The 26,988-nt window shown below is 36.4% G+C and overlaps 1 protein-coding gene across 28 annotated transcripts in view; it reads right to left on the bottom strand.

The window, feature by feature from the left end:
• prom1a (prominin 1a) overlaps window positions 1-26,988 on the bottom strand; it is a 168,166-nt gene that overhangs the window by 68,518 nt on the left and 72,660 nt on the right. For 17 of the 28 annotated variants that reach the window (XM_087280156.1, XM_087280133.1, XM_087280147.1 and 14 more), the window contains exons 2-4: window positions 26,306-26,364; window positions 21,458-21,484; window positions 11,539-11,744 (exon numbers count right to left, since the gene is read on the bottom strand). In XM_087280156.1, the coding sequence (XP_087136282.1) occupies window positions 11,539-11,744; window positions 21,458-21,484; window positions 26,306-26,364 (292 nt within the window). 28 annotated transcript variants of the gene reach the window in all.

The raw sequence follows: 26,988 nt of genomic DNA on the forward strand, positions 1-26,988 counted from the left end.
AGCCGCGTTTCAGCTCCGCATCCAATCACAGCGCAGCAGCAGTCAGCTGAGAGAGACCCTCACATACAGCGACAAATCTCAGATTAGGCCACTTTAGTATATCTCAGCCCTTTCACTTAAACTGAGAGAAAACTACAGAGAGATCCAGATTGATCTCAAGAGAAAAGAACTGAGCATGCTTATTTCAGAAGAGTTTCAGAAGAAAATATTTCCCTTATGATTCCATCCACCTATTTTTATGCAAATTTATGGGAACAATTATTATTTTGGTGATTATTTCATTCATTCATTCATTTTCTTGTCGGCTTAGTCCCTTTATTATTATTTTTAATTAATCCGGTGTCGCCACAGCGGAACGAACCGCCAACTTATCCAGCAAGTTTTTTACGCAGCGGATGACCTTCCAGCCGCAACCCATCTCTGGGAAACATCCACACACACAATCACACACACACTCATACACTACGGACAATTTAGCCTACCCAATTCACTTGCAGCACATGTCTTTGGACTGTGGGGGAAACCAGAGCAAACCCACGCGAAGGCAGGGAGAACATGCAAACTCCACACAGAAATCCCAACTGAGCCGAGGTTCAAACCAGCGACCTTCTTGCAGTGAGGTGACAGCACTACCTACTGCGCCACTGCCTCGCCGTGATTATTTCAATCACAATTATTTAAAGTCTGCATGAACCGAAAGATGCGACTGCTTTTTCATTTTGTCACGCAGCGTCTAGAGATAAGAAAACAAAGGAGAAAACAATGGGTGTGGCTTGTTTTTTTCCACTGCCAGCTGATTGGATGTAGTAAAGTAGGCATTTTTATTCAGAAAGTTCAGGGAAAGGGTTTGGAGAGAGTTATTACATCCTAACAGACTCCTCCTGCTCACTATTTCTGTTTGTTGTCAAAACTGACAGTTGGAGGGACGGGGCTAATAGTGGTGTAACAGATCACAAATCTCACGGTTCGGATCACACTACGGTTTTTGAGTCACGGACCAGACCGTTTTTCAGCACAGCAAAAAGGGAGGAGACAAATGTCATTTGCTTTCTATTTATACAAAAATATTACTGCAAAACCATTGGTTTAACAAACAGAATTTTGAACCTGTAACTTTGATAAAAATAAAGAAAGAAGCAGCTAAAAAAAGGGAAATATTCAATACGAAAATGATCTTTGCTATTGTTGCTGATAATGCTAAATATAGAAATCGAACCACTTCATAACATTTTTCACTTAAGGATTCAACAATTCACACATAAAACATGTTTGATTACAGGTGGATCATTTCTGAAAACCTTTCCAGTGACATAACTTTAACGGTTGTTTGTCGCCACCTATTGGTTACACAATGTAATTGCTACGACATTTACCAGTGTCAGGTTCCATTAAACCAGGGGTTCTTAAACTTTTCAGCCCGCGACCCCTAAAATGACAATGCCAGTGACTCGCAACCCCCAACATCCTTTGCGGTGAATATAAATACAGAAACCTTGCATGCAATGGCGCACAAACACCAATAGACCCAAGACTATTCTTCGTTTAATTTTTTTCCAATAGAACTATTAACTAAAAGCTACTAAAGTAACTATATAGTAAATAGTAACTATAAACAACATTTTTTTTTCTTCAGTAGGTTATGGATAAAATATGCTCATTCTTATGGCAGAACTACTGCATTAAACCGTGATTTTAATCTTTACCATAAACATCAGTGTTTATATCTGAACTATAAACTGTTCTCCCAGTACTTCTGTGAAATTAATTGTTTTTAATGAATTGAAAAGTATAAAAATGGAATCTCTCTTGATCATATGCAGGTTTGAATGCAGAGCATCAAAGGATTAATAAACACATGCAAATCATTATCATTTATCATTCATGTGGCGTAGGTTTGAATTGAGATCACGATCGTTTAAATGTTTAATTGTGCAGCTTTACACTGAATGCATTAATGCTGGCTAAACAAAAAGTCACAGAAAACACCTTTAAATAATAGCCTAAGGAAGCATTTAGGTCCACCATAACTTCTTCCATCATCATTATATTTTACAGGGATTCATACACATAACTTGTAGGACGCGGGAGGCGATCTCTCTGCAACTGTTATAAACAACCCAAGCTCATTCTGAAAACGTAGGACGTTTCTGGAGACCGCGATTTACGTGTCCGGAGGTACGTATGGCTGCATTTCGTTTTTTCTAGCAAACGATATGGGGCGGTGTGATGGTGCTCCTCTCCGTGCTCGTCAGCTGACGGCTCACCAGTGTGTGGAGGGCTTTCCCGCCGCAACCAGTTTGTCCAGTTAGTTTGTTGTGTTACGTCAGCGGAGCGGAGGCCCAGAGGAGGAGGAGCCGGCCGCGGCGACGACCGGGTTCGAGTCCGGGGAAGAGCGGTTCCAGAAATCAGGTAAGGCAAAAAACAGAATCCAAAAACTAAAGTGTATGACTTCGTAACGAGGCGAGAATGCGGTGAAATCTGAAACAAGGTCAAAATTGGACGAAGGCTTTTCTTTTTCCGAACAGCTTTTGTAAATCGTCGCTTGGGTTTAGGGAAGAAGGAGGAGGAGGAGGAATCGGCCGACTAGTCAATCATTCAGTCAGTCAGTCGAACAGACAGTCACTCGACAGCGGCCTCCGGAGGCTTTTTTAGAATGCACAAAATGGATGTCTGTACCTACAAATGTCTGCAAACTAAATTAGCAAAGTCTATAATACCTCCAGGCTCTTAAAATTTTATTTTTTAAAATAAAAGTAGTACAAAAAAAATGTATCTTCACAGTTTATTTGTATTTAGCCTTTACAAACAGATGAGTATATTTATAGTTCTGGTTGCTTTTCATCTTGAACGTCCTTTAAGGGTTCTATCTGTCAATTTATACTTATGTATAATTACCTAACTTAATTAAAAGGTTTAACATAAAATTGTTCTAATATATTTTATATAGTCTATTTTTATATTTATATGTTTGAAAATACAAACGTTAATTAGTAAGTCACTATGTCAATATTTATTTTCACTGCTCACTGCACGTGAAATAATAATCACCAACCAATGAGAGTGATTGTAAACGTAAGAAAGCTGCTTAGACAAAAGTGAGTGTGTGCGCGCGTACACATGCAGTCAGCCAGTGTTGCCAGATTGGGCAGTCTTGAATTTTATTTGATTGTTTTTACATTTCGGCGGGTTTTGGATAGTTGTTGGTCTGGAATCAGTCAGCAACATCTGGCAATACTGCACACAGCTTTGCTGGCTGTTTTTCACTCGGACTTATTCACAGTCTCTCTCACATACACACATGCAGGTATTCACCACGCACAAGTCACACAAAACACGAATATCTGACATTTCCCAAAGCAAGATCCGGCTCGGATTAAGCACTGCCGCGAACAGTTTATTCGCCGTACTTAGCATACATGCCTTTTGGCCATTTGTGAATTGTTTGCAGTTCATGCTGGAGCTCATAGAGAATTCATGTTAAGTTTATTTTGGAAATATCGGAAATGGGTTTAAAAATCATATCACCGGTATTGAAAAAAAAAAAATCTATCGCGATCTATATTGATTTCGAATTATTGTCCAGTACAAAGTCCAAGCGGGAGGTTATAAAAGCATGGATAACTTCAGTCGACAGCAGTGAGTGATTTTGTCCTTGTTTTTTGTTGTTTGATTAATAATGATAAAAAACAGTCAGCAACAGAAATGTAGTGCACTGTCACTTTAAGAGCGATGCAGCTTCGTTTATGTTTTCACTATCACATGACGTTTCATTCTTAACTCTGTATGTTCAGTTATTTCTTCGCAACAAGCACGAGTTTATGTGAGTAATTCATGCAAATGTGAGTGTGGGTGGTGTTGAGAGCCGTGAGCCGGACGGAGCAAGTGTTTACAAGTGTCGAGTCCCGTGAAGGAGCTTTAGATGGAAGATTTTGTTTTGTGTTTACTTTATGATTAAAGTTGTTGCACGTCCACCATTTCCCACCTCTGAAAAAGCAAGTCTGAGCTGCTTGTGCATTAAGGTGGCGTTCAGAAAAAACAAAACACCAGCGAAGAAACTCAACACAAAGGAACATAAAAACCTACTGCCATCTAGCGTTTCAAATGTGTCATTGCAGAGCAACACAAACAGCATGCAGAAGTATAAATGCACAGCAACCTGCAAGGCATGCACCGTGGTTGATGCAGAAGGATAAACCAGCCGTAAGTAAAAATCATCTAAAGCAGGGGTTACCAATCCAGGTCCTGGAGGGCCGGTGTCCCTGCAAGGTTTATCTCCAACTTGCCTCAACACACCTGCCTGGATGTTTCAAGTATACCAAGTAAGAGCTTGATTAGCTTGTTCAGATGTGTTTGATTAGGGTTGAAGCTAAAATCTGCAGGACACCGGCCCTCCAGCAACAAGTTTGGTGACCACTGATCTAAAGGAAAAGTTGATACATTTTCCCCTAGGCTTATTGTAATAACATCTAATGAACATATTCTCTCTGTAAATGTGTGTGCGTGACTTTATATTTATAACCACAGCTAACGAGAATACATTTAATGAATTAATCAGCTCATTTAAATGTACGTACACCCTGAGGTCTTATTCATGTCAATGCAAAATTCATGATACAAGTTTCTCTAAACTATTAAACTAGAGCTGACTAAACATAAAGGCGAATACAAAATTAAACAAATCTATAATAGAACAGCAGAAGTGTGACTGTATCACTGTTTTAAAGGGCAGTTTTCTCCAGAATGAGGACACAAATCTATGGGAGCGGTCATTTGGAAATAATGGCAACAGCAACTATTTTTGGCTCAATGGCACATAACTTAATATCATATATATAGCAAGGCATAAAACATGCAGCACGTTTATTGAATATTGAGCGTCATCACATACACTCACTGGCCACTTTATTAGGTACATCTGTCCAACTTCTTATTTACGCAGATTTCTAATCAGCCAATCACAAGCAACTCAATGCATTTAGGCATGTAGACATGGTCGAGACGATCTGCTGCAGTCCAAACCGAGCATCAAAATGCGAAAGAAAGGTGAGGTAACACTTTATAATAACTACACACTATGAACCATTTATTAAGCATTAGCAAATAGTGAATTCATTATCTGTTAAGCATTGACTCTACATTAGTAAACGTTAGTAAGCAGTTTATAACTGCAGCTACAAATGCTGTATTCTTAACTTGTACACACATTTATAATGTGATTAATAGCTGTACTTTCATACGTTGTTAAAGAATTATTTTTCATTACTAAATTAAGTATTGCAGTATTTACAAACCAGTTATTGAGGCATAGTTGGTTGTTTTAGGACCATTGAGAATGAGTTAGTAAATGATTAATAAACTATTAAAATCAACATGTATATATTGTTATTCAGGCATACAATATTAGTTAATGTGTATGTTAATAAATGCTTTATTAACTCAAGTTCATCCAGATTTGTGACCTAATCTAAAGTGAGGACTATTCATGCTTTATAATTCCCTTATAAATGACAATTAAAGGCTCAGTTCTATTCTAAACAGGAAAATAAGAGAACTTAAACGACTTTATTACTTTCTATTTATTTACAGATACACAAATAAAACAGTATCAAATGTAAAATAAATCTCTGCATTCTTATCTAAAATAAAATTACTGTACATTAAGCATCGCATCTTATTATATTGTTAAATTATTATATTGCTGTTGTTTTATCCAATTTGATGTTATATTTTGACGCTCGTGTTATTCAGTAATGTTTACACTTTACAGTAATTTTACCTTTTAGATAAAATTGCAAATATATATTGTTCGTTTGATACTGAGCCTTATTATTCATTAGGGATTCATAAAGCATAATAGTCCTCACTTTAGATTAGGTCACAAAACTGGATGTAGTTGAGTTAAAAAAAAAACATTTTTTTTTATCATACATCGTAACCATTACTATATGCTTAAATATTAAGATATATAAATGTTGATTTCATTAGGTTATTAATCATTTACTTACACATTCTGAATTATCTTAACAACCTCCAAATACTCAATTATTAATACTTAATTCATTGATAAATCAATCAGTCACAAAGTATGAAAGTACAATTATTAAGCACAGTATAAATGTGGTTATAAACTGCTTACTAACGTTTATTAATGTAGATTTAATGCTTAACAAATAATGAATTCACCAGATGCAAATGATAAATAAATGATTCATAGTGTGTAGTTATTATAAAGTGTTACCGAAAGGTGATTTAAGTGACTTTGAACGTGGCATGGTTGTTGGTGCCAGACAGGCTGGTCTGATTATTTCAGAAACTGCAGATCTACTGGGATTTTCACGCACAACCATATCTAGGATTTACAGAGAAAATGGTCCAAAAAAGAGAAAATACCCAATTTGACATCCATAACACGAAAGCATGGATCCATCCTGCCTTGTATCAACGGTTCAGGCTGGTGGTGGTGTAATAATGTGAGGGATATTTTCATGTCACACTTTGGGCCCATTAGTACAAATTGAGCATCGTGTCAACACCACAGCCTACCTGAGTATTGTTGCTGACCATGTCCATCCCTTTATGACCACAGTGTGCCCATCTTCTCATGACTACTTCCAGCAGGAAAACACACCATGTCATAAAGTGTGAATCATCTCAGACTGGTTTCTTGAACATGACAATGAGTCCACTGTACTCAAATGGCCTCCACAGCCACCAGATCACAATCCAGTAGAGCACCTTTGGGATGTGGTGGAACGGGAGATTTGCTTCATGGATGTGCAGCCGACAAATCTGCAGCAACTGTGTGATGCTATCACGTCAATATGGACCAAAATCTCTGAGAAATATTTCCAGTACCTTGTTGAATCTCTGCCACGAAGGTTGAAGGCAGTTCTGAAGGCAAAAGGAAGTCCTACTTACGAGTAAGGTGTACCTAATAAAGTGGCCAGTGAGTGTATATTATAACTGAGAAACACTGAAGGCTGGAGTCATATCTGCAGAAAATATGCATGACAGGATTGCACTCCTTTTCAAATATAGTCAATTGTAATCATTTAGTCATATAGTTTACTGTGTTTTCAGATGATATAAATGGAGCCTTTGCATGAATTTAAGTATATAATCTAAATCTAATTATCTTCCATAATTAAAAAGCATATAATAAACGCAGTCATAGATGCCAGTTATTGTAAGTCTATAAGACTGCCTGACAAAACGTTAGAAATAATCTAAAAACACAATCATTACATGCCTCAAGCTGTTATGTTTCCTGACCATCACAGCATTGTGCTCATGACTGGGCTGACAGTGGCCCAGAGAAATGCTGGATTTCTCTTAAAAGTGAAATGGCACTAATGAGGAATCTTCTTGTCATAATTGGGTCACTTCTTTAATTATTCATCAAGCCTAAATTATGCCCAATGATTTATGAGAAAACAACAGTGCCTTCAGAAAGTCAGCCTGAGTTCGCCAAGCAATTACGCTAAAGTTTGAAAGAGACAAACGACAATATGGGTCAATGAAATGCCAGAACACGTGACCTGGTTTGATCCCGGTCACCAAAAAAAACTAAATTAATTTCAAATGAATCTAAATGTTGGCTGCACGGTGGGGTAGTGGGAAGCACGTTCGCCTCACAGCACGAAGGTCACTGGTTTGAGCCTCGGCTGGGTCAGTTGGCATTTCTGTGTGGAGTTTGCATGTTGTTCCTGTGTTTGCGTGAGTTTTCTCCGGGTGCTCCGGTTTTCCCCCCACAAGTCTGAAGACATACGCTATAGGTGAATTGGGTAAGCTTAATTGGCCATAGTGTATGTGTGAATGAGTGTGTATGAATGTTTCCCAGTGATGGGTTGCAGCTGGAAGGGCATGCGATGCGTAAAACCTATGCTTGATAATTTGGCGGTTCATTCCGCTGTGGCGACCCCAGATGAACAAAGGGACTAAGCCGAAAAGAAAATGAATGAATGAATAATCTAAATGTGTCCAACTCATAACCTCCACCCATGAACCCAACTCAAATAACTCTTCCGTTACATTTATTCAGACAAATACATAAAAAAATTAAAAAAATAAATAAATAAAATCCCAAATGTGAATTAGATGCGTTCCCATTAGGGTTTTATTCTGGGTTCACGCCAGAGGCGTTTAATAATTTGCATCAGAGATGCCCAAACTACGGCTTGCGGGCCAAAGTTAGCCCATGGTAACCTTTGATTTCATCCGCAGAAGAGAGAGTGACATGGATTTATTTACAAAGACCTAACAGATATTGTCATTTCTGATTTACAGTAATTTAACATTTTGTTTGTTTTATTGTTAAGCTACAAAAAAGCTAATGAAAATTAAAGGTTTCGATTAAATGTTGTAAATGAATCAGATTTTTTTGTTTTGTATGTAAATACTGTCACTTGACAGATAGAGGACAATGCACAAGACATCGGCAACTTGACTAGTGTATACAGCAGTGTATGCTAGTGTTTTAATTGTAACAAATTCATTATAAGATATAAAACGATATAATGCATTAGGTAACACGATTAAAGTAAATCTTGCTATTTTTTTTTTTTTTTTAATATTATGAAATAAATTAGGAAATTGGCAACTTTAATGAAATAAAATTTGCTATATTTACCTTGACCCATAATCAAGTTTAGTTTTTGGCCCTTCATCATTAGAAAATGTTTGGGCACCTCTGATTTATGTGATTTAGACAAATTCCGGTGTTTGCAGCAAAACAAATTGCACATTCGATGTCATTCGTGCCAATAATTTGCCTCTACTCACGCGTTTGCATTGCCTTTTTATGTAATTTATTCACATGAATACTTGGTTCCGTGTTTGGTGTGAACCCAGCACTAGAGTGGCTGATTGTAGTATTGGCAGCCTAGTAAACAACAGTAAACAAGGCAAGCATAATGGAGATTAGTCATGTGGGTGTAATGTAGAGACTAGGGTTGCGTCCGAAACCGCCTACTACTCAGTTGGTAATGCATTTAAATATAAACGTACTACTCGGCCGTTAGAAAAGTACGTTCTACACAGTATGAATGTGAAAAGTATGAATGAAGTTCGTACGTACTACATCCGCCATTTTGTCATAATCACGTGACCTACCTGCGTCAGTTGCGTCGCCTCTATTCCATTCATGAATTCTCTCGCGGGGCATTATGGGATAGCGCAGCGTGCATGGGATGCGCACTCCAGAATCTCGCCGGAAGTAGTAAGTCATCCGGGTACTTCTCGCATACTAATTTTCGAATTCTATGAATTCGGACACACTACTCGGCTCGCATACTGATTTTAGCATACTATATAGTATGGAAGTATGAGGTTTCGGACGCAGCCTAGCACTCCCACGAAGTACCTTGGGACCCAACGAGCCGAGAATAAAACTTTTCGTGGGACTCTCGCAGAAATAATATATCTTAATATGAATTGACTAAAAACAAATATTGTAATTTATCTACAGAACAAAAACAACAACAACGACTAAAACAAAACAAAAAAACTATTTACAGGGGATTTTAGGCCTACATTTTGTTAGTAAATTCAGTTTGTTTGTATTTATTTAGCTAAAAAATGTTATTTGGCCTATTTATTGTGAAATAAGGATAACTTATGTTCAATGTTTGGACATTGCTGAAGCCAAGAAAGGTTAACGCAATTTCTGAATCAGTATTAGGCCAAATGCTTTCCTGTTTGAGCACTTGAGAAATCAACGTCTGTTATTATTTTGTTTCATTCATTTGTTACATTACGACTAACTGTACTCAAAAAGAAAAAAAAAATTTAACTAAAATTTTACAAAAAAAAAAAAAACTAAATTAATAATAATAATAAAAAAAATTCCTAATACTTTCCTTCTTAGACTGTACAGACCTGAAACTTGCCTCTATCACTTATTCCTTGTTGCTCTTAAAGTTGTGTAAATTGCTTCCTTGTCCTCATTTGTTAGTCGCTTTGGATAAAAGCGTCTGCTAAATTACTAAATGTAAATGTAAAATGTCATTGCAAAATTATTAGGCTATGTAGGGATGGATTTTACTCAGTTTTAAATGTGCTATGTAATATAGCAAAAAATCTCCGGAATCTGAAGAAAAAGGTCCAGGATAGACTTTGACACCCTCTTTCCTAAACTTTCCTTTCCCTCTGGTATTGATAAATACTCAGGTGTGACTGGTAACAAGGTTTTGCTCACTATCTTTGATAAATTTTGATTAAATCCCAACAGATGACTAAATCTTTAAGTCATGGGTTAACTTTAACAAAATAGCCATTCATTGCTCTCATATGGTATTTAAGAGAAGTGCGAAACGTCTCAGGGTCGCAAGTCTGTATCCAGACCGGCACATAGTAAAGAGCTCTCAAGCTCAGCACTATATATAATTTAGACTTCCATCTACACTATTAGATTTATATTTGAGTAACTGATGTGCATTTACTTCTGAATTGGCTTTTATTGTTTGATTCTGTAATTGGCATAATACACTTTCATCTGGAAAATAAAGGAGTTTTGATGCATTCTGAATCCTCCTGAAATCTTTTATCCAGTAGATAATGTGGAGGTTGGTGCTACCTTTAACTCTGTGCGGCATTGAGTCCCTAATTAATGTACAACTGAAAAGTATGGGATCAGATATTAATCAAAATTCTAAATTGATTCATTAAAATCAAATGTAACCCATTCCTAATTAGAAAGGCAGTCAATTTTTGATGTTCACTTAAAATTGGAGTCAGATTTAAGGCTTTCACGCATTTAACCTTATATAACCGTCCATTCATCAGATTCTGATATTGAGCTGATGGAATGGAATCTTACGGCAATTTCTAACAGTATTTCTATGTTCTGAAAAGCTCCTCATTCATGTCGTTTTTGTCAATTAAAGCATTTTTTTTTTAGAAATTTGGGATTGTCATCTCTCATTTCTCATGCAATACTTAAAATTGTGTTAACGCAGGATGATGAAACCCAGTGAGTCCGCTTAGAACAACTGCACACAGGACAACTTCCAACAGAGAAACCGGCTCTCTTTAATTTACCCTTCAAGATAGAAGAGTATAGAGAAATCCTGTTGCGCTTTCATCAGAATCATGAAGGTTTAACCCCAGGAGGTTATGACATGAGGAGACACATCCATCTCCCAGCAGTGGAATCTAATAAAAAGGTGGCCAGCTGAACACATAAAGCAGAGAATCATCAAACACTTCATTCAGATTCCCACCACTGTCCTGGAGTTCCTGCTATTGTTGTGATCCTGATGTATTCCTTGCTTGTATTCACGGTACCCAACATTTCAATATTCGCTACCAATACCAGGAAAAATACATGGTTCTCAGTACCAGTTACCAATCAAAACTCAAAAACCATACCAATTGTTTATTTAAGCAACATTTGGATTTAAGCAAGTCATTTTTCAAACAAAGTTTTTTTTTAAAAGATGAAAATATGATCCAATTTAAGGATCTTTTAGTCCTTTTAACAACACTACCATACACACCACTGGAAACCATGGTAATTTTAATGTAGGTAGAAAAACGTACGTGATGATGAAGGTGGTGGTGAGTAAGAGTGTGGTCAGCAGTCCTCGAAGGCAGTCTGCGTTCTTCCTCTGTCTCTGGTGCATCTCTCCTCCACAGTTATCACAGCAGCGGCACAAACAGAAGAGAAGCCCGACCAGCGGCAGCAGCACGGTGAACAGCAGGCCCAGCGCCGCACACACCACAAACCCAAGCTCATAATATATTACCTGTATACAACACACAAATACACAGGTTAGAAATCCTGAAATCACCAATACATCCATGTCAACTAATACCGAGTTATTATTTGAGATGATTTCTTGATGCAGTTCGGGCCTAGTTAGCAATGAATGGACCCTTTTCACATGATCAGGGTATCTGCATGTTTCTAAGAGCTATATTTAATCTTTTCAACATCACACCAAATTAAATTTAGGACCAATTGTATACACTGTAAAAAATGCTTGGTTCCACACAATCGATTTATGTTGGGGAAACATGACGTTAACATATTAGTTTGTGCAAATTTAAGTGGATTGAACATAAAACAACTAAGTTGTCCCTCAAATAAGGCTGCCCATTCAATGTTTCAGCATCGATATTGCAATGTGTGTGTCCACAATAGCCACATCGAAAGATATGCAATGTTAAGTTGCATATTATAGTAGAACAACAATTGAGAATACATGAGATCTGTGGAGTCATTATAACTAATAAGCAGTGGTGTAAAGTAACTAATTACAAATACTCAAATTACTGTAATTGACTAGTTTTTCTCAGGAATTGTAATGTAGTATGTAGTTTTAAAAATGTGGACTTTTACTTTCCTTTGAGTACATTTTTAGTGCAGTAATCAGTACTTTTACTCCACTACTTTTCTTCAACCTGCAGTTAGTTCTTTATTTTTTCTTGTCTATGGGGATTATAAAAATCAGTCCTGTGATTCCTGTCCAATCAAATCACACATAGAAGGTGAATCGCCTTATATTGAACTACCTCAAAATAGGGTTGATCAAAAGAAATATATTATTGAAATTCAAATATATAATACATGAATTGATGTTTACTTTAAACTTATAAATATATATTTATATTGTTCAATTATAATGGTTACATTTTTTTTTTTGTCAAATAATTTTGTGGCTAAAAAGTATCGGTTCAGGCACTATTTTGGCACCGGTACCATTTTAAAAGTATCGATTTAGCACCGGTATTGAAATAACCCCAAACGATAACCCCAAACGATACCCAACCCTACCTCAAAACATTTGCGCTTTATAATTGCAGCAAACTGTTTGGAAGCATTAAAAGTGTACAAGATGTCCAAAATCACATGCATTGACCCAGAGACTGTTTAGATGCATGTCACTGATGAGAAGATGACAGATGTTTACTGTATGATGATCGAAATGGCCTTAAACATCCAGCAGGCACAAGATGTCAACATGATGTCGCATGGTTCAGGATTGGTAGAGCTACGCATCGATGAATTGGCTCTTCAGTGTTTGAACTCTCAGTAATGATTAAATCACACTGAACTGAGCTAAACTGAACTGAACTGAACTGAACTTAAACACTAAAACCTGAACCACACTGTTCCAGTTACTATGACCATTTATGTGAAGCTGCTTTGACACAATCTACATTGTAAAAGCGCTATACAAATAAAGCTGAATTGAATTGAATTGAATGATGTCAGTATGAAGTTGTACCCCAGTGTCATGGGGATGTCGCATCTTGTTTTACCATGAAAATCATGGAAGTGTCAGCATGTGATGCCAAAATGGCGTTGAATGTTTGCTCGACATTTTGGTCACTTTCCAACACAATCTAAAGTCAACCAAACATCAACGTCATTTGATGTTGTTATTGAACAAATAATGTTGTCCTTAGAAGCTGGATAGACAATCTAACCTAATGTTAATGTCTTATGATGTTGTGTGCCTGCTGGGCAATAACTCTGCACTACAGAATGTTACGTTTACACACACATGCACAAATTACATGTAAACGCATCAGCTTTTAAAAGCGTAATACTCACTGCTCACTACTCTTGAGTACTTTAGAAAGGGCTACTTTTTACTCATACTTTGAGTAATATTTACAACAGATACTTTTACTCTACTTACACTACATTTTTAGGCAAGTAATGCTACTTTTACTTGAGTAGGATTTTTCAGTACTCTTTATACCACTGCTAATAAGCATAACAGATTGATAATGTAAAGCATATGTAACTTTAATGAAGAGTAATTTGACTGATTTATTAATACAATGAAGACTATACAGTGTTATTTTACATTACATTATTACATTTATGTATCTGAATACTGTTTGACTGTATATATATATTTTTTTTTCCATTGTAAATTTCCTTGCAATTTAATTTTTTTTATACATGATTCACTCCCTTACAAAATCAACCCAATCAATCTAAATAAAAGATTTTTATTCACATCGCAATATATATATTTAAACAAAACAAAATATTGCAAGGTCAAATTTTTCAATATCGTGCAGCCCTACACCCAAAAAACCTCAAGATTGTGTTGTTTCAGGTCATTTTAAATAAGTAGTTTGGACAAACAGCAAACATGATCTTTTGAGTGTTGTATACTTTTATAGTACCGAATTAACAAAAAAAAAAAAAATAAATAAATAAAAAAATTAAAATTGCAACAACACGAAACACCACTAATTAATTACCATTCTTAACATTCTAATTATATATGGAAAGAGAAATAAAAAACAATATTTGAACTGACTAATAATAACTACGACTAATTAACTATATCACCCGGCAGCCTAAGACCAGTTACTCACTGCAGCTAAGCAGGGCTAAGCCTGGTCAGTCCCTGGATGGTAGACCACACGGGAAAACTTGGTTGTTGTTGGAAGTGGTGTTAGAAAGGTCAGCAGAGGGCGCTCAACCTGTGGTCTGTGCGAGTCCTAATGCCCCAGTATAGTGAAGGAAACACTATACTGTCAGTGAGCACCATCTTTCGGATGAGACGTTAAACCGAGGTCCTGACTCTCTGTGGTCATTAAAAAAATCCCATGGCACTTTTCGTAAAGAGTAGGGGTGTAATCCTGGTGTCCTGGCCAAATTTCCTTCATTGGTCCTTAGCCATCATGGCCTCCCAATTTTTCTCATCCACTAAATTGGCTCTATCACTGTCTCTCCACTCCTTCTATGGCCCCCTCATGATTGTGAAGCTGTTTGGGTGTATGGCCATACATGATAAATGTGCTATATAAACACACACATTACAGTATATAATAATAATATTAATTGGGATGCAGCATAACTATCGGTCAATAGTCAGGCTAGTCATGCAAATTATTGGACCTGGCCTGTGGATTGGTGCATTTTTAGTTCTTTTTTGCTAATGTAAGGGTTGACACAGCTGTCATAAGCTCTTATTTTTAGATCAAAATCTCTGCAAGATCTGCTTGCTTAAGTGAAACCCTTAAAAGTATTTTACTGAGTTTTGCCTATTTCGTTGTGGGTGACAAATAAGACGAAGATTTCAAAAACAGAAACACAATCTGTTTTTCAAGGTTGGTTTGATTGCATTTCTAAGAACTTTGCAACACAGATTTAAGACATTTTAAGAGTAATTAATGCTTTATTTTAATACTAATGGATTTAAGAAGGATTCACCGACACCCTGTTAAATTCTTGAAAGTTTTTTATATCTTTAATTTTTTAAAAAGTACATTTATAAAGCTATACTTTACATCATTCATTTTCCTTTAGCTTAGTCCTTTATTTATGAGGGGTCACTACAGTATAATCAACAACAAACAAAAACAATTTAAAAGTCTTTATTAATTATTCGCTATTATTAAAAAAAGGGCACCTATGCGTTTTGGCCAAAAATTGCCTTCATAAGGGTAAATCAGAGCACATCACACCTGTTCTCAGGTCAGGTAACTGGCTCCCGGCTACATTTAGCGTAGAGTGGAGGAACTATGACGTCCATTTGTATGCTAAAACCAAGAAAGCGAGTTAGCATTTTAGCAGTTCCTGTACCCTTGTCCCAATGGGTTTTTTTCAATGGGATTTCAGTAAAATCGCTTGAATAAGGTCTGTGGTTAACACAAACTCAAGATACTTTTATGTATTATTCTACGACATAAAACACATCAGTTACAGCATACTCTTGACTTTTTAAATAGGTTGTGCTTCTTTAAAAAGATATCAAGTTGCTAAATGGGACAACAGGCGGTGTCGTAGACACTATCCGCTTGTTAAGTGGTGACGTGTTTGTGACATATGTACACTGTTTCCGGGTCCAAGCCGCCATTCATTTAAGTGGAGAAATCATTCGTTTATGATCACGTTTTGTTCCTATCACACATTAAAGTTAATTTTATATAAAATCATAGTGTACACAACAATCTCTGGGCTTGCTGCATAACAAATACCAAAAAATTTACAGTTTATTAAAAAAACGAATCACTTTCTGGCCATCGGATATTAGGCATGGACATATATATTGCGATAGTGATTTTCGAAAGCCTTAAATCGCTTTGTAAACGTTTAATATTAACATTTCATGAGTCTCCCCATTCAGTTCAATAGAGCGCTTGGACCCGGAAGCCGCTTCGCGTAACGTCACACTTAACAAGCGGATACGTCATCAAGCTGAACCATACCTGTCAACATTGGGATGTGAAAATAAGGGATATGCCCACCATAATAAGGGATTCCCCCAACTGGTCTGAAGCGCAGCCCGCTTCTATTGGGCATTTGGATTTATCTGTTATTTAAGTATTTTCATGAATAGTACTTAATAGTTTGTAGTATTTTTCTAATTGAGAATTCATATTGTGTGTAGATAATGCCTTCACTTGAAGAGACTGTTAAGACTCTATTTTAATTAAACGATGTTATGAAGATATTGAACAGTGCAGCCTGTTTCTTTGCTGCTCTCAGTAATGCAAACGTGTGAATAAAAGTGTAAAAATACATACATATAAACTATGCTTTTAACGTGACCAATTGATTTTTTTCGCCGCTTTTTTTTTCTTCATCTGAACACATCACTGTCATAACTGCAATATTTCCACCCCTCCTTAAAATGTACAGCATATGTGACTATAAATAAATACGCAAAATAATACTGAGTGTTGTTCTGTGTCCATGATGTAACTTGCAGGCATATACTTAGACTTGTCCCTCACGCCTCATTTCTGTCGTCTGTTACTAGGGTAAGCAGGCTGTGTGTACTCAAGCGATACACTTATTTAAATATGTCTTATGATACGTAGGCACATTTATACATACTGTTTGAAAACTTTTACAACAACCGTGAAGGAAAACAAAATGTGTATCCCACATAAAAACTATCCAAAAGGCATGCAGGTCTATACAGATGTGTTTTTGCATATTTATTGGTTTGTAATTTATATTGTGGATTATAAATGTAATAAACGGAGAGAGTAAACCTTTGTCTTAAACCATGTTTGCAAAAATAAGCTAGAAAAGTTGTCTGTAGCAGGGTGGTGCTGACGTCACAGGCAAACGTGCTCAAAGTTGTATTTTCGTGCGAGGATTATCCGGCTGGACAAAACGTGTAAGTGTAATAAACAGTGTTTGAACACAAGAGCTTATTATTTGCAATCTTCGAAAAGCCTATGGGAAAATCCTATAGGGCTTTTATGGGGACCAGTTTTATGCTAGCAGCCGATTAGCCTACAGGGTGATGTCATAGATCCTCCACTTTTTAGATTTTAAAGTATAGCTACTGTCTATAAATCACTAAGTGGCCTACGATCTCGATACATTACAGATATGCTCACTGAATATACACCTAACAGATCACGCAGATCTTTAGGATCAAATAAATTATCATAGATAATACCAAGAGTTCAGTCAAAGCAGGGTGAATCCACCTTCAGCTACTAGAGCCCCCCGCTGCTGGAATAAGCCTCCAGAAATGATCAGTTTCTGTTTAGCTGTGCCTTTACTGAATGAGCACTGTGCTGCATCCCACAGATTACACTATTATGTCTTTCTTGTCTTTTTCATTCTTTTTTAACCTGTTTTAACACATTTTAATCTGTTTTTAATCATTTTATGATCTTGTTTATGTAAAGCACTTTGAATGACTATTGTGTATGAAATGTGCTACTGTACAGTAAATAAAGAAACTTGCCTTGCCTTGCTTAACCATTCATTCATTCTTCCATTTTCTTTTCGGATTAGCTCCTTTATTAATCCAGGGTCGCCACAGCGGAATGAACCGCCAACTTATCCAGCACTTTTTTACACAGCGGATGCAGCCACAACCCATCTCTGGGAAACATCCACACACATTCATTCACACTCATACACTACGGACAATTTAGCCTGCTCAATTCACCTGTACCGCATGTCTTTGGACTGTGAGGGAAACCAGAGGAAACCCACACGAACACAGGGAGAACATGCAAACTCCACACAGAAACGCCAACTGACCCAGCCGAGGCTCGAACCAGCGGCTTTCTTGCTGTGAGGCGACAGCACTACCTACTGCGCCACCCTTGCCTTGCCTATCCAAGACGCGCAATATGTTTTCTAGAGGAAGAGCTTTTGCACTCTTTTTAATGTAAATCTAATATCCTTGTCTCAAAACCCATCCAGGAAAGGGGCTTTTAGAAATGAGGGAAATTAAACCAGGCTCTGTTAAATATCCATGCTGCGCATAACTTGATGGAATAATGTTAAACATTTTTTTCCCCCTCCATATCCACGTTCCGTGGCATTATGGACACTTCTGAATGAGCAGGGCTCTCCTCGGGCTAGCCGGTGGATAAGCTTAATCCTCCGAATAAACCAGAGGCTTTGTCTGTCACCAAGTACCCTCGCTTCTCCCCAAGGGTAGAGCCTTTCCATATTTAAAACTCTCTTAAAGTGGTTTAAAAGCTCATTTCCCATCATTGCTATGCGGGTAAGAAGTGAAAGTCTTGTATGAAATGAGACGAAAGCTTAGCTGCTATAAGAGTATCATCCACGTATATTAAAGCACAGAGGGCATGAGGTTATTGGCCGTTTTACTATGAGCGGTCATTCCCGCTGAGCTTCTCTCGTATCAGCATTTTCAAGCTTTAGATGGGCTCATTTACTGATGACATCATCCGTGTTAGCGCAGTCGCACTCCTGTTACTGGGACACGGCTGAGCTAAAATCGGCAGACAGCTTAAGACCAGGAAATGTGTATCTGCGAATATCTTAGCAATCACAGAGATGAAAGAGACATTTAATACCTATGATTTTAATGTAGGATGGCAAAGAGAAAATGAACACAGTGCTAGTGTTAAAAAGTTATTAAGTGTAAAGTTCATCTGGAGACGTGATACTCACTGTGCGGTAGGCATGCGCCGGTATAAGACTCTGATAGTATGATAACCTTGGATAAAAATGTCTCAGTTTCATGGTATCACAGTATTGTGATTACTGCCCGAAAATAAGTTATTTTTAAATGTCTGGGTGAAAAAACAAAACCTTTTTTTTCTACTTTGAACACAATATATTTTATTTTGTTAAAGATGTAAAGTATTTTGTAGCAGTAAACATATCAGACTAAATCCTCCAAATGAGTCACTGACTTCTGATGTCTTCATTTATTTCAAAAACACAGATTTCTTTACAATTTATAAGAATATCTTTTTTTCTGCTGGAGATACTGTTTTCCTAAAAAAAAAAAAAAAAAAAAAAAAAACGTAAATAAAAAAATCTTACACACACCTTAGGAACGATATTACAGAAAATTTTGCCAAATTTAAATCCCAGACTTTTTCAAACCGCGGTTTACCTCGAAAACGGTGATCATCCAATGCCTACTGTGTGATGCTTAGAAAGTTGATCAACTGAATCTAGCTTGTAACATCTTGAAGAAGTGTAACAATGTATTCCTAATATTTTAATACTAATGGTTTAATAAAATTTTTTTTTATATGATATATTAAAATGAATACATTGGGGAAAACATTTCTAAAGGTGCTGCTGACTTAAAATTGTCCCCAAATGTTGGTAACAACCAAAGAAATCCATATATGCAAAGAAAACAAATCGAATTAATTTACATATTAAGTTATGCATAATAAAATAGAATGACGCAGGGAAAAAGTATAGAACACATAAAGAAAGGGAGCTGTAGAAAGGCAGTGAAAGCCCAGACAGCAGCTGAAATCTCTCAGTAGTTCTTCAGCAACCTTCTGCGCTTCCTCAGTGTAAATGAGTATCAGCTGCTTCAGGTCAACATCTACATTAGCAGGAGGATGAAGATGAAACCAGGATGGACATTTCAGAGAAATAAAATAAAGCTGTAGAATGGCCCAGCCAAACACCTGATATGAATCCAATAGAAAATAAAAACTTAAGATCAGATTTTAAAGATGGGACTCACAGCGCCATACATATTTTAACACTGTTGAAGTCTGTGAAAAGCTCACACCAGAAGTGCATGTGACTTTGGCCCCGTTTACACTAGTGCGTTTTAGTTTTAAAACGGCGTTGTAGAATGAAAACGATCTGCATCCACACTCGCGTTTTACCCAGCGTTTCTGAACTGCTCTCCGTCCACACCAAAACGCTGAAAACGCACATCACGTGACCACACACACTCTCTCGGGCAAGCGCTCCAGCATTTCTACCCAGATGAGAGCTCTGCTTGTCGGACTGCTCATCAAGCATCTCTCGCTGGATCTAATCTCACTATATTTGCTAAACGTGATATTTCATTCATGTTGTTGTCTTTATCTAACGACATAGGCCAATTCCCTGACTTTGATCATTGGAATCTATTAAGTTACTTGTTTACGGGTAACATGTTTTGGTTAAGCGCAAAGTTAATGATTAATCCAGGTACATTGACTGATCGCTTGCCTTTATTTCCTACAATGTATAAACTTATTGTATGTTATACTTTTATAATTATCGATTATTAAAACAGATATTCAGCAAAAGAGAGGGTGTGTTTCGTATTTTCACTGAAATTGAAAGGAGGCAGTTGTTATCGGCTCCGTTTTGTTATAAATATCCACACAGTGAAGATGACGCTCATATATGCAGCACGACGCCTCAACATTTCTGCTGTCTGTAATATTAAAAAGAAAATAGGCAGTTCCTTAAATCATGTTTACATTTATTGTTCAGAAAGTGAAACAACGTAGCCAAGGTGATGTGAATGAAGTTATAAAGTACACTGTTCCCTTTGAAGATTTACCCGTGTCCTCGGTATGTTTTCCATATCAAACTGAGAAGGGGGAGACTGCAGCCTTGATCAAACTTGCGAAGTCTTAACTTACAAGAAGAGGATGCGAGACTGAACTGTGTGTGGGCTACTTAATATTGAGGAAAAGCCCCAATCAGATAGGCGAACGTTTGCAGCCCCGCCTCCGTTTTCAGATGTCTCCGTCTTTCCCCATCCACACTGAGACGGTGCAGCAGCAGCGTTTTAGAATGAAAACGGCCTCTCCAGCGACCGAGATTGGTGACCCCTGGTATAAAGTATTAAATATGTTTCAGTAGTTCAACACTTTCTACTTCTGTCATTAAATTTCTATTGAACAATGCATTTTTTTTCCAATTCGTTTTGTTTTGTTATACTTTTTGTGATCTGAACTATGAGATTTGTGATCAGCTGCACCACTAGTCTGTCATCCTCAAAGCTGTATATTGAAGATACCTCAGCTTTACCTTTTTAGGGTAAGTGTATAAATGTACATTTCAGAATGTTAATGAAATAATTCTAGGTCTGCTACATTTTTATTCAATCTAATGTAGTGTTCCACACAAATGACATAAACACAGTCAAAATTACGCTGGCAAGTAGGAAGAGAATGAGTGCAGGGTTGGGGTTTGTGAGGTTAGGGTGCAACTAAGGAATGAGGATGGTCAGATTTGGGTCAGGTTTGGCCCGTCACGCTACTAGCAAAACACACAAGTTACCTGTAGCGTCAGAACAATGTTTTCTGGCTGGGGGCGCCAGATGATGATAGGCATGCAAAACAGCGAAAACAGAAAAATACAGAACAGACGGTGAGCCAAATCAGATAAACAATCAAACAAATGGCAAATGAAATCACTTAAGACTAGGAAGAACACTTGTGGTCTGTAACGGGAACCAGTCCCATTTTGACAGTCCCAGAGATTGAGTGAATCATGGATTTGGCATCAGTCAAATCAATATCCAGCTCTTCATGTTCTTAAGTGTCACAGCAAAACTGAACAAAACCAAAACTGAAGAGTGAATATAATTATAGGCTGACTGATTGAAAGATGATCCATTTGAGATTATTGTTCTTCTATGGAGTTAAAAAAGTCTCAAAAGTTATTCAAGCAAAAGATTCACATGCATAAAACCACTCACATGCGCAAAATATTGATGTATATTCACAAAAATAAAAAAAATAATCACAAAACAATGAAATAAATTGCAAAATGTGTCAAGAGTCTAAAATCATTCAAGAAAAGTCTCAAAAATACATACACACATCCAGGGTGGGGATAACTCGCAAATTTTAAACCTTCAAAACATTTTGTACACTGTTATACACGTGTAAATGGTGTTTTGCATTAGCGAAATATATTTTATCCATACGTGAATTTGGTTAAATGCATGTGAATTTGGCTATGCATGTTCAGTTGAAGTCAGAATTATTAGCCCCCCTGAATTATTAGACCTCTTATTTATTTTTTCCCACTATTTCTGTTTAGTCGAGAGGAGATTTCTTTCAACACATTTCTAAACATAATATTTCAAATAACTCATTTCTAATAATGGATTTATTTTATCTTTGCCATGATGACAGTAAATAATATTTTACTAGATATTTTTCAAGACACAACTATAAAGCTTAAAGTGGCATTTAAAGGCTTAATTGGGTTAATTAGTGGTTTGTTCTGTAGACTATCGAGAAAAAATATAGCCTAAAGGGGCTAATAATTTTGTCCCTAAAATGATGTTTAAAAAAATCAAAAACTGCTTTTATTCTAGCCGAAATAAAAAAATAAGACTTTCTCCAAAAGAAAAAAAAATATTATCAGACATACTGTGAAAATGTCCTTGCTCTGTCAAACATCATTTAGGAAATATGTAAAAAAAAAAGAAAAAAATTCGAAGGGGGCTAATAATTCTGACTTCAACTGTATACATCATGTCTTTTGCATGAACTTTTTGCGTGTCTATTACTTGAGACTTTTCTAACTCCATATTCTTCAGCCCTGTGAAATATCGCTCAAATTTAATCTTAAACCGTGTATTATGAAGAATGCTAACAAACCTTTTCTATTTTAATATATTGTAAACAAAATAATTTAGAAATCCTTCTAATACATTTTTAAAATTGGTATCAATGTTGAAAACTGTTGAACTGTTGCCTCATATTTTTCAGACAGTCTGCAAATATTTAGATTATTTGATCAAACGAAAACATAAACTAAATGAAACTAAACGTTTTGAAGTAATATTGCTTTCTCTGATATCTCTTTTTAATTTATTGGCTACACTGTTTGAGATATCTTTGTTATGACAAAGTCCTGTCGCAGTCTTTGCCATGACGACTTGAAATTACAAGGACAAAGCTAATTTCATAAATCTGTCATAAACATGATTGTCATGAGGTCATTTTAATTGTGTCATGACGTTTCTAACAGCACCATTATCATCGTCAACTACAAATTGAGTTTGACACTTAAATTAATATTTAATGACATCAACACTTTTGACAAGAAATTTTAATGACAAACACATTTTTTCGTCCACCTAAAAAATTGACCAGAAAAATATTCATGACAATGGCCTTATGACAATCATGCTACGACAGATTTACAAAATTTGGTTTGTTTTTGTAATGTCAAGTTTTAATGGCAAAGACACAGACAGGCTGTGATGTATTCGTTTATGACGTTCAAGACGTCATAAAGATTTCTCAAACAATGTCATATTTGAATTTAATATTGCAGTTCAATAAAAATATTGCTGATTTATACAGTTGAAGTAAAAATTATTAACCCTCCTATGAATTTTTTTCTTTTTCAAATATTTCCCAAATGGGAACAAATGCAAGGAATTTTCCACAGTATTTCTTATAATACTTTTTCTTCTGGAGCTAGAATAAAAGCAGATTTAATTCTTTTGAAAAAACATTTTAAGGTCTATATTATTAGCCCAGTTATGCAACATTTGTTTAGAGTGTCTACAGAACAAACCACTCTTATATACATTACCCCTTTCACACAGTGATAGCGGTAAATATCCGGAAAATATCCTTTACTGGTAGATTCAAAAAGCTGTGTTCACACAGGCACGGACGTACCTGAAATTTTCAGGAAAAGATCATTTACACATCCATTCCAAAATACCAGTAAATTCTGACATCATTAACCAGACATGGGTTGTTTCTCAACATGTGTTCTTGTTTGTTCTTGCGTTTTTGTGTCCTCGTTAAACGTCTTCAACCGTTGACAAAGTACTGCTCCAATTTAAAGTTTACATCTTGCCAAGTACTGAAAAAAATTTCCGGATGTGTACTTGCTCTGCCCCTTTTGCCAAGAACGCATAAAGAGGTGACTTGTGCCAACTTGCGAAGCACAGGTATCCCAGAATGCATTGCGTTTTAAAAATACTCCTTTACCGTGTCACAAAATAAATTTTAAGAGTTTTTCAGGCGAGAATGTAGTTTTAAACTTGAATTGGCAGTTTATTCACAAAGATAGTGCGTCTTTGACGATGTACCTCAGCTTATGCGGAGTCTGACTCCCAGCCTGCCAGCGGGAGCTCCGTCATCACCTCTCCTGCCGAGAGCAGCTTTATTTCAGCCAGTTCATCTAGGACATAGATGTCAAACTCAATTCCTGGAGGGCCGCAGCCCTGCACAGTTTAGTTCCAACCCTAATTAAATACACCTGATTAAACTAATTGAGTCCTTCAGGCTTGTTTGAAACCTACAGGTAAGTGTGTTAGAGCAGGGTTGAAACTAAACTGTGCAGGGTTGCGGCCCTCCGGGAATTGAGTTTGACATCCCTGATCTAGAATGTACCGCTGGATCTCATCTGTCCATTGTAGTTAAAACATGATATTTATCTTTTAAATCTTTTATTTGTTCTCAGGTGTATTATTTTGGCAGTGTTATTTTGTTAACTTTTATAATTGTCTTTAATTATGTTACCGTGTTGTAAGCTGTTTGTCTTTGTTTACTAAATTGTTTGACGTAATCTTTATTTCTTATCGTGTGTGTCTTTATTTCTTATTGTGTATATACTTGTATAATTACCATTGTAGTTTATTAAATCTGATAATCAAAGACAAGTGTATGAGTATTATAACTCATTTTACTTCACATTAATATGAATTTATGTGTACATTTTCCCAAATCAAAAATGTAGATGTATAATATTAATATAATATTAATTACAGGCTCGTGCTTGATTTAATTTTCACAAATACAGACCTTTCCGGAAAATACTTTCTTTTTTTAAAATTTTTTTTACGAAAATACATTTTGAAAATACCTGTAAATTTGTTCGGGCAATTTTCCAGGAAAGAGAAGTTGTAACACGGTAACATAATTACCCCACCAAGAAAAAAAATGTTCAGATTGCATTTCATAACTCCTAATGTTGCTAGTTAACACACTCAATGCATTTTTTTAACACATCCCATAATGGTTGATCTGTCGGTTTATGGTAAAAGTACCAGAATTAATACATATACTATAAAAAATGTAAAATATGAAGTGTAAGACCAATTTATTTAAAAAAATATTCAAAATAAAACATTTTTGAATACTATTCATTCATTCATTTTCTTTTCAGCTTAGTCCCTTTATTAATCCGGGATCGCCACAGTGGAATGAACCGCCAATTTTTAAATACTAAATCACTTTTATTTTTGGAAAAATGCCATAAAATATTTCAAAGTTTTCTTTTTTTTTTTTTTTTTTTTTTTTACAATAAAACCAAAATCAAGTGTAGTAGTGGAACAGGATTATGTTTGATTTATTTTTTACAAGACTTTAACAGTCATTATTTAAAACAGTAAAACATGGTCAACTGTTTGGTAAAGGGGCAGTCAAAGAGATATACTCTGGCCACAGCCCTCAATATAGTTTGGTTTTTTGCCATATATAAAAAAACTTTAGGCACCCCTGTAGTAAAGCCTTTAATTTGCACTTTAAGCTGAATACTAATGTCTTAAAATATATCTAGAAAATATTATGTATTGTCATAATGGCAAAGATAAAAGAAATTGGTTATTAGAAATGAGTTATTACGTTTATAAATGTGTTGAAAAAAATCTTCTTTCCATTAAACCGAACTTACAGAGGCAAATAATTCAGGAGGGCTAATAATTCTTCAACTGTACATGTACAAATCAGCTAAGAGATAAATCGGATAAAATATACTACGAGGAGGCAAGTGTGTCCCCAAGCTCACATTTCCTCTCAACAACACGAGAAATGTTGTTCATTAAGTTTTGCCCCATATGTTTGTTTGTTCCCAGGAGTTGGATGCTGGAACTTCAAAGCAAGAGCTGTTGATTAATTACTAAACACTGTTAATAAAAAGCAACAAATAGTTTCTTCCTCTGTTTACTACAGGCTATAATGCCAAAAGCAATTAAGAGCTCTTCCAGAAGAAGCACATAATAGGGCAAGGCTCACTCTTTGGCTTTCAGATGCAATTAAAATAACGTTTCACAATAGATGCGCTGAGACAATGTCTTTGCAACTTAACTGTGGCGGCAGAGCATGTAATCGCGTGGAGGTGCAGGTAGGCATGGTCACATGCACTTACCTTCTGGTACTCGGACTGTATGGCTCCAAATTTATCCTTTGCCGCGCTAATGACGAGATCTGCAATGACAGGAGAAAACAAAGTCAGCATGCTGCTGCCTCTTACAGCGCCGCCGCGTCAGAACAGGTTACGTAATGTTATTCAGCATCTAGCTTAAAAAAAAAAATCCTACAATGAGCCTACTGTGGATGAGCGTAACCCTTCAGTATTGTAGCCCCCAGCTACTGTAACTCCACAATTACCACAATCTTGAGTGAAAATATCAGTTGTCTTCATGGGAACAGACATCAGAAATTCTCCTCAGGGAGAGTCTGAGCAGTGTTTGGTTTGTGAACATGTCATTGAGTTTCGGCATGACTGTGCTGCTAAAAGTTGCATTGTAATGCATTAAACATAAGATCTGGATGACAAATCTCATGCAAATTACTGGAATGCCAAATAGATGCTAACTCTTCTGTTATATCAACATTTCTGCATTTAATTATAGTATTTGTTAACAGTGTTGAAAAAAGAGAGAGATAGCACATGAGCGCCATCTGTAAAGGCTGATTTATACTTCTGCGTTAAACGCCGGCGTATGCTACGGTGCTGACGCATAGCCCTTCGCCGTGGCCGTCGCCGTCACTGACGTGCACCTCTCAAAAAAACTAACTACACGTCGCAACGATGCGTAGCGTAAACTC

This window comes from Danio rerio, chromosome 14 (genome assembly GCF_052040795.2).
Source record: "Danio rerio strain M-AB ecotype USA chromosome 14, GRCz13ab, whole genome shotgun sequence".
In the NCBI taxonomy this organism is placed as follows: domain Eukaryota; kingdom Metazoa; phylum Chordata; class Actinopteri; order Cypriniformes; family Danionidae; genus Danio; species Danio rerio.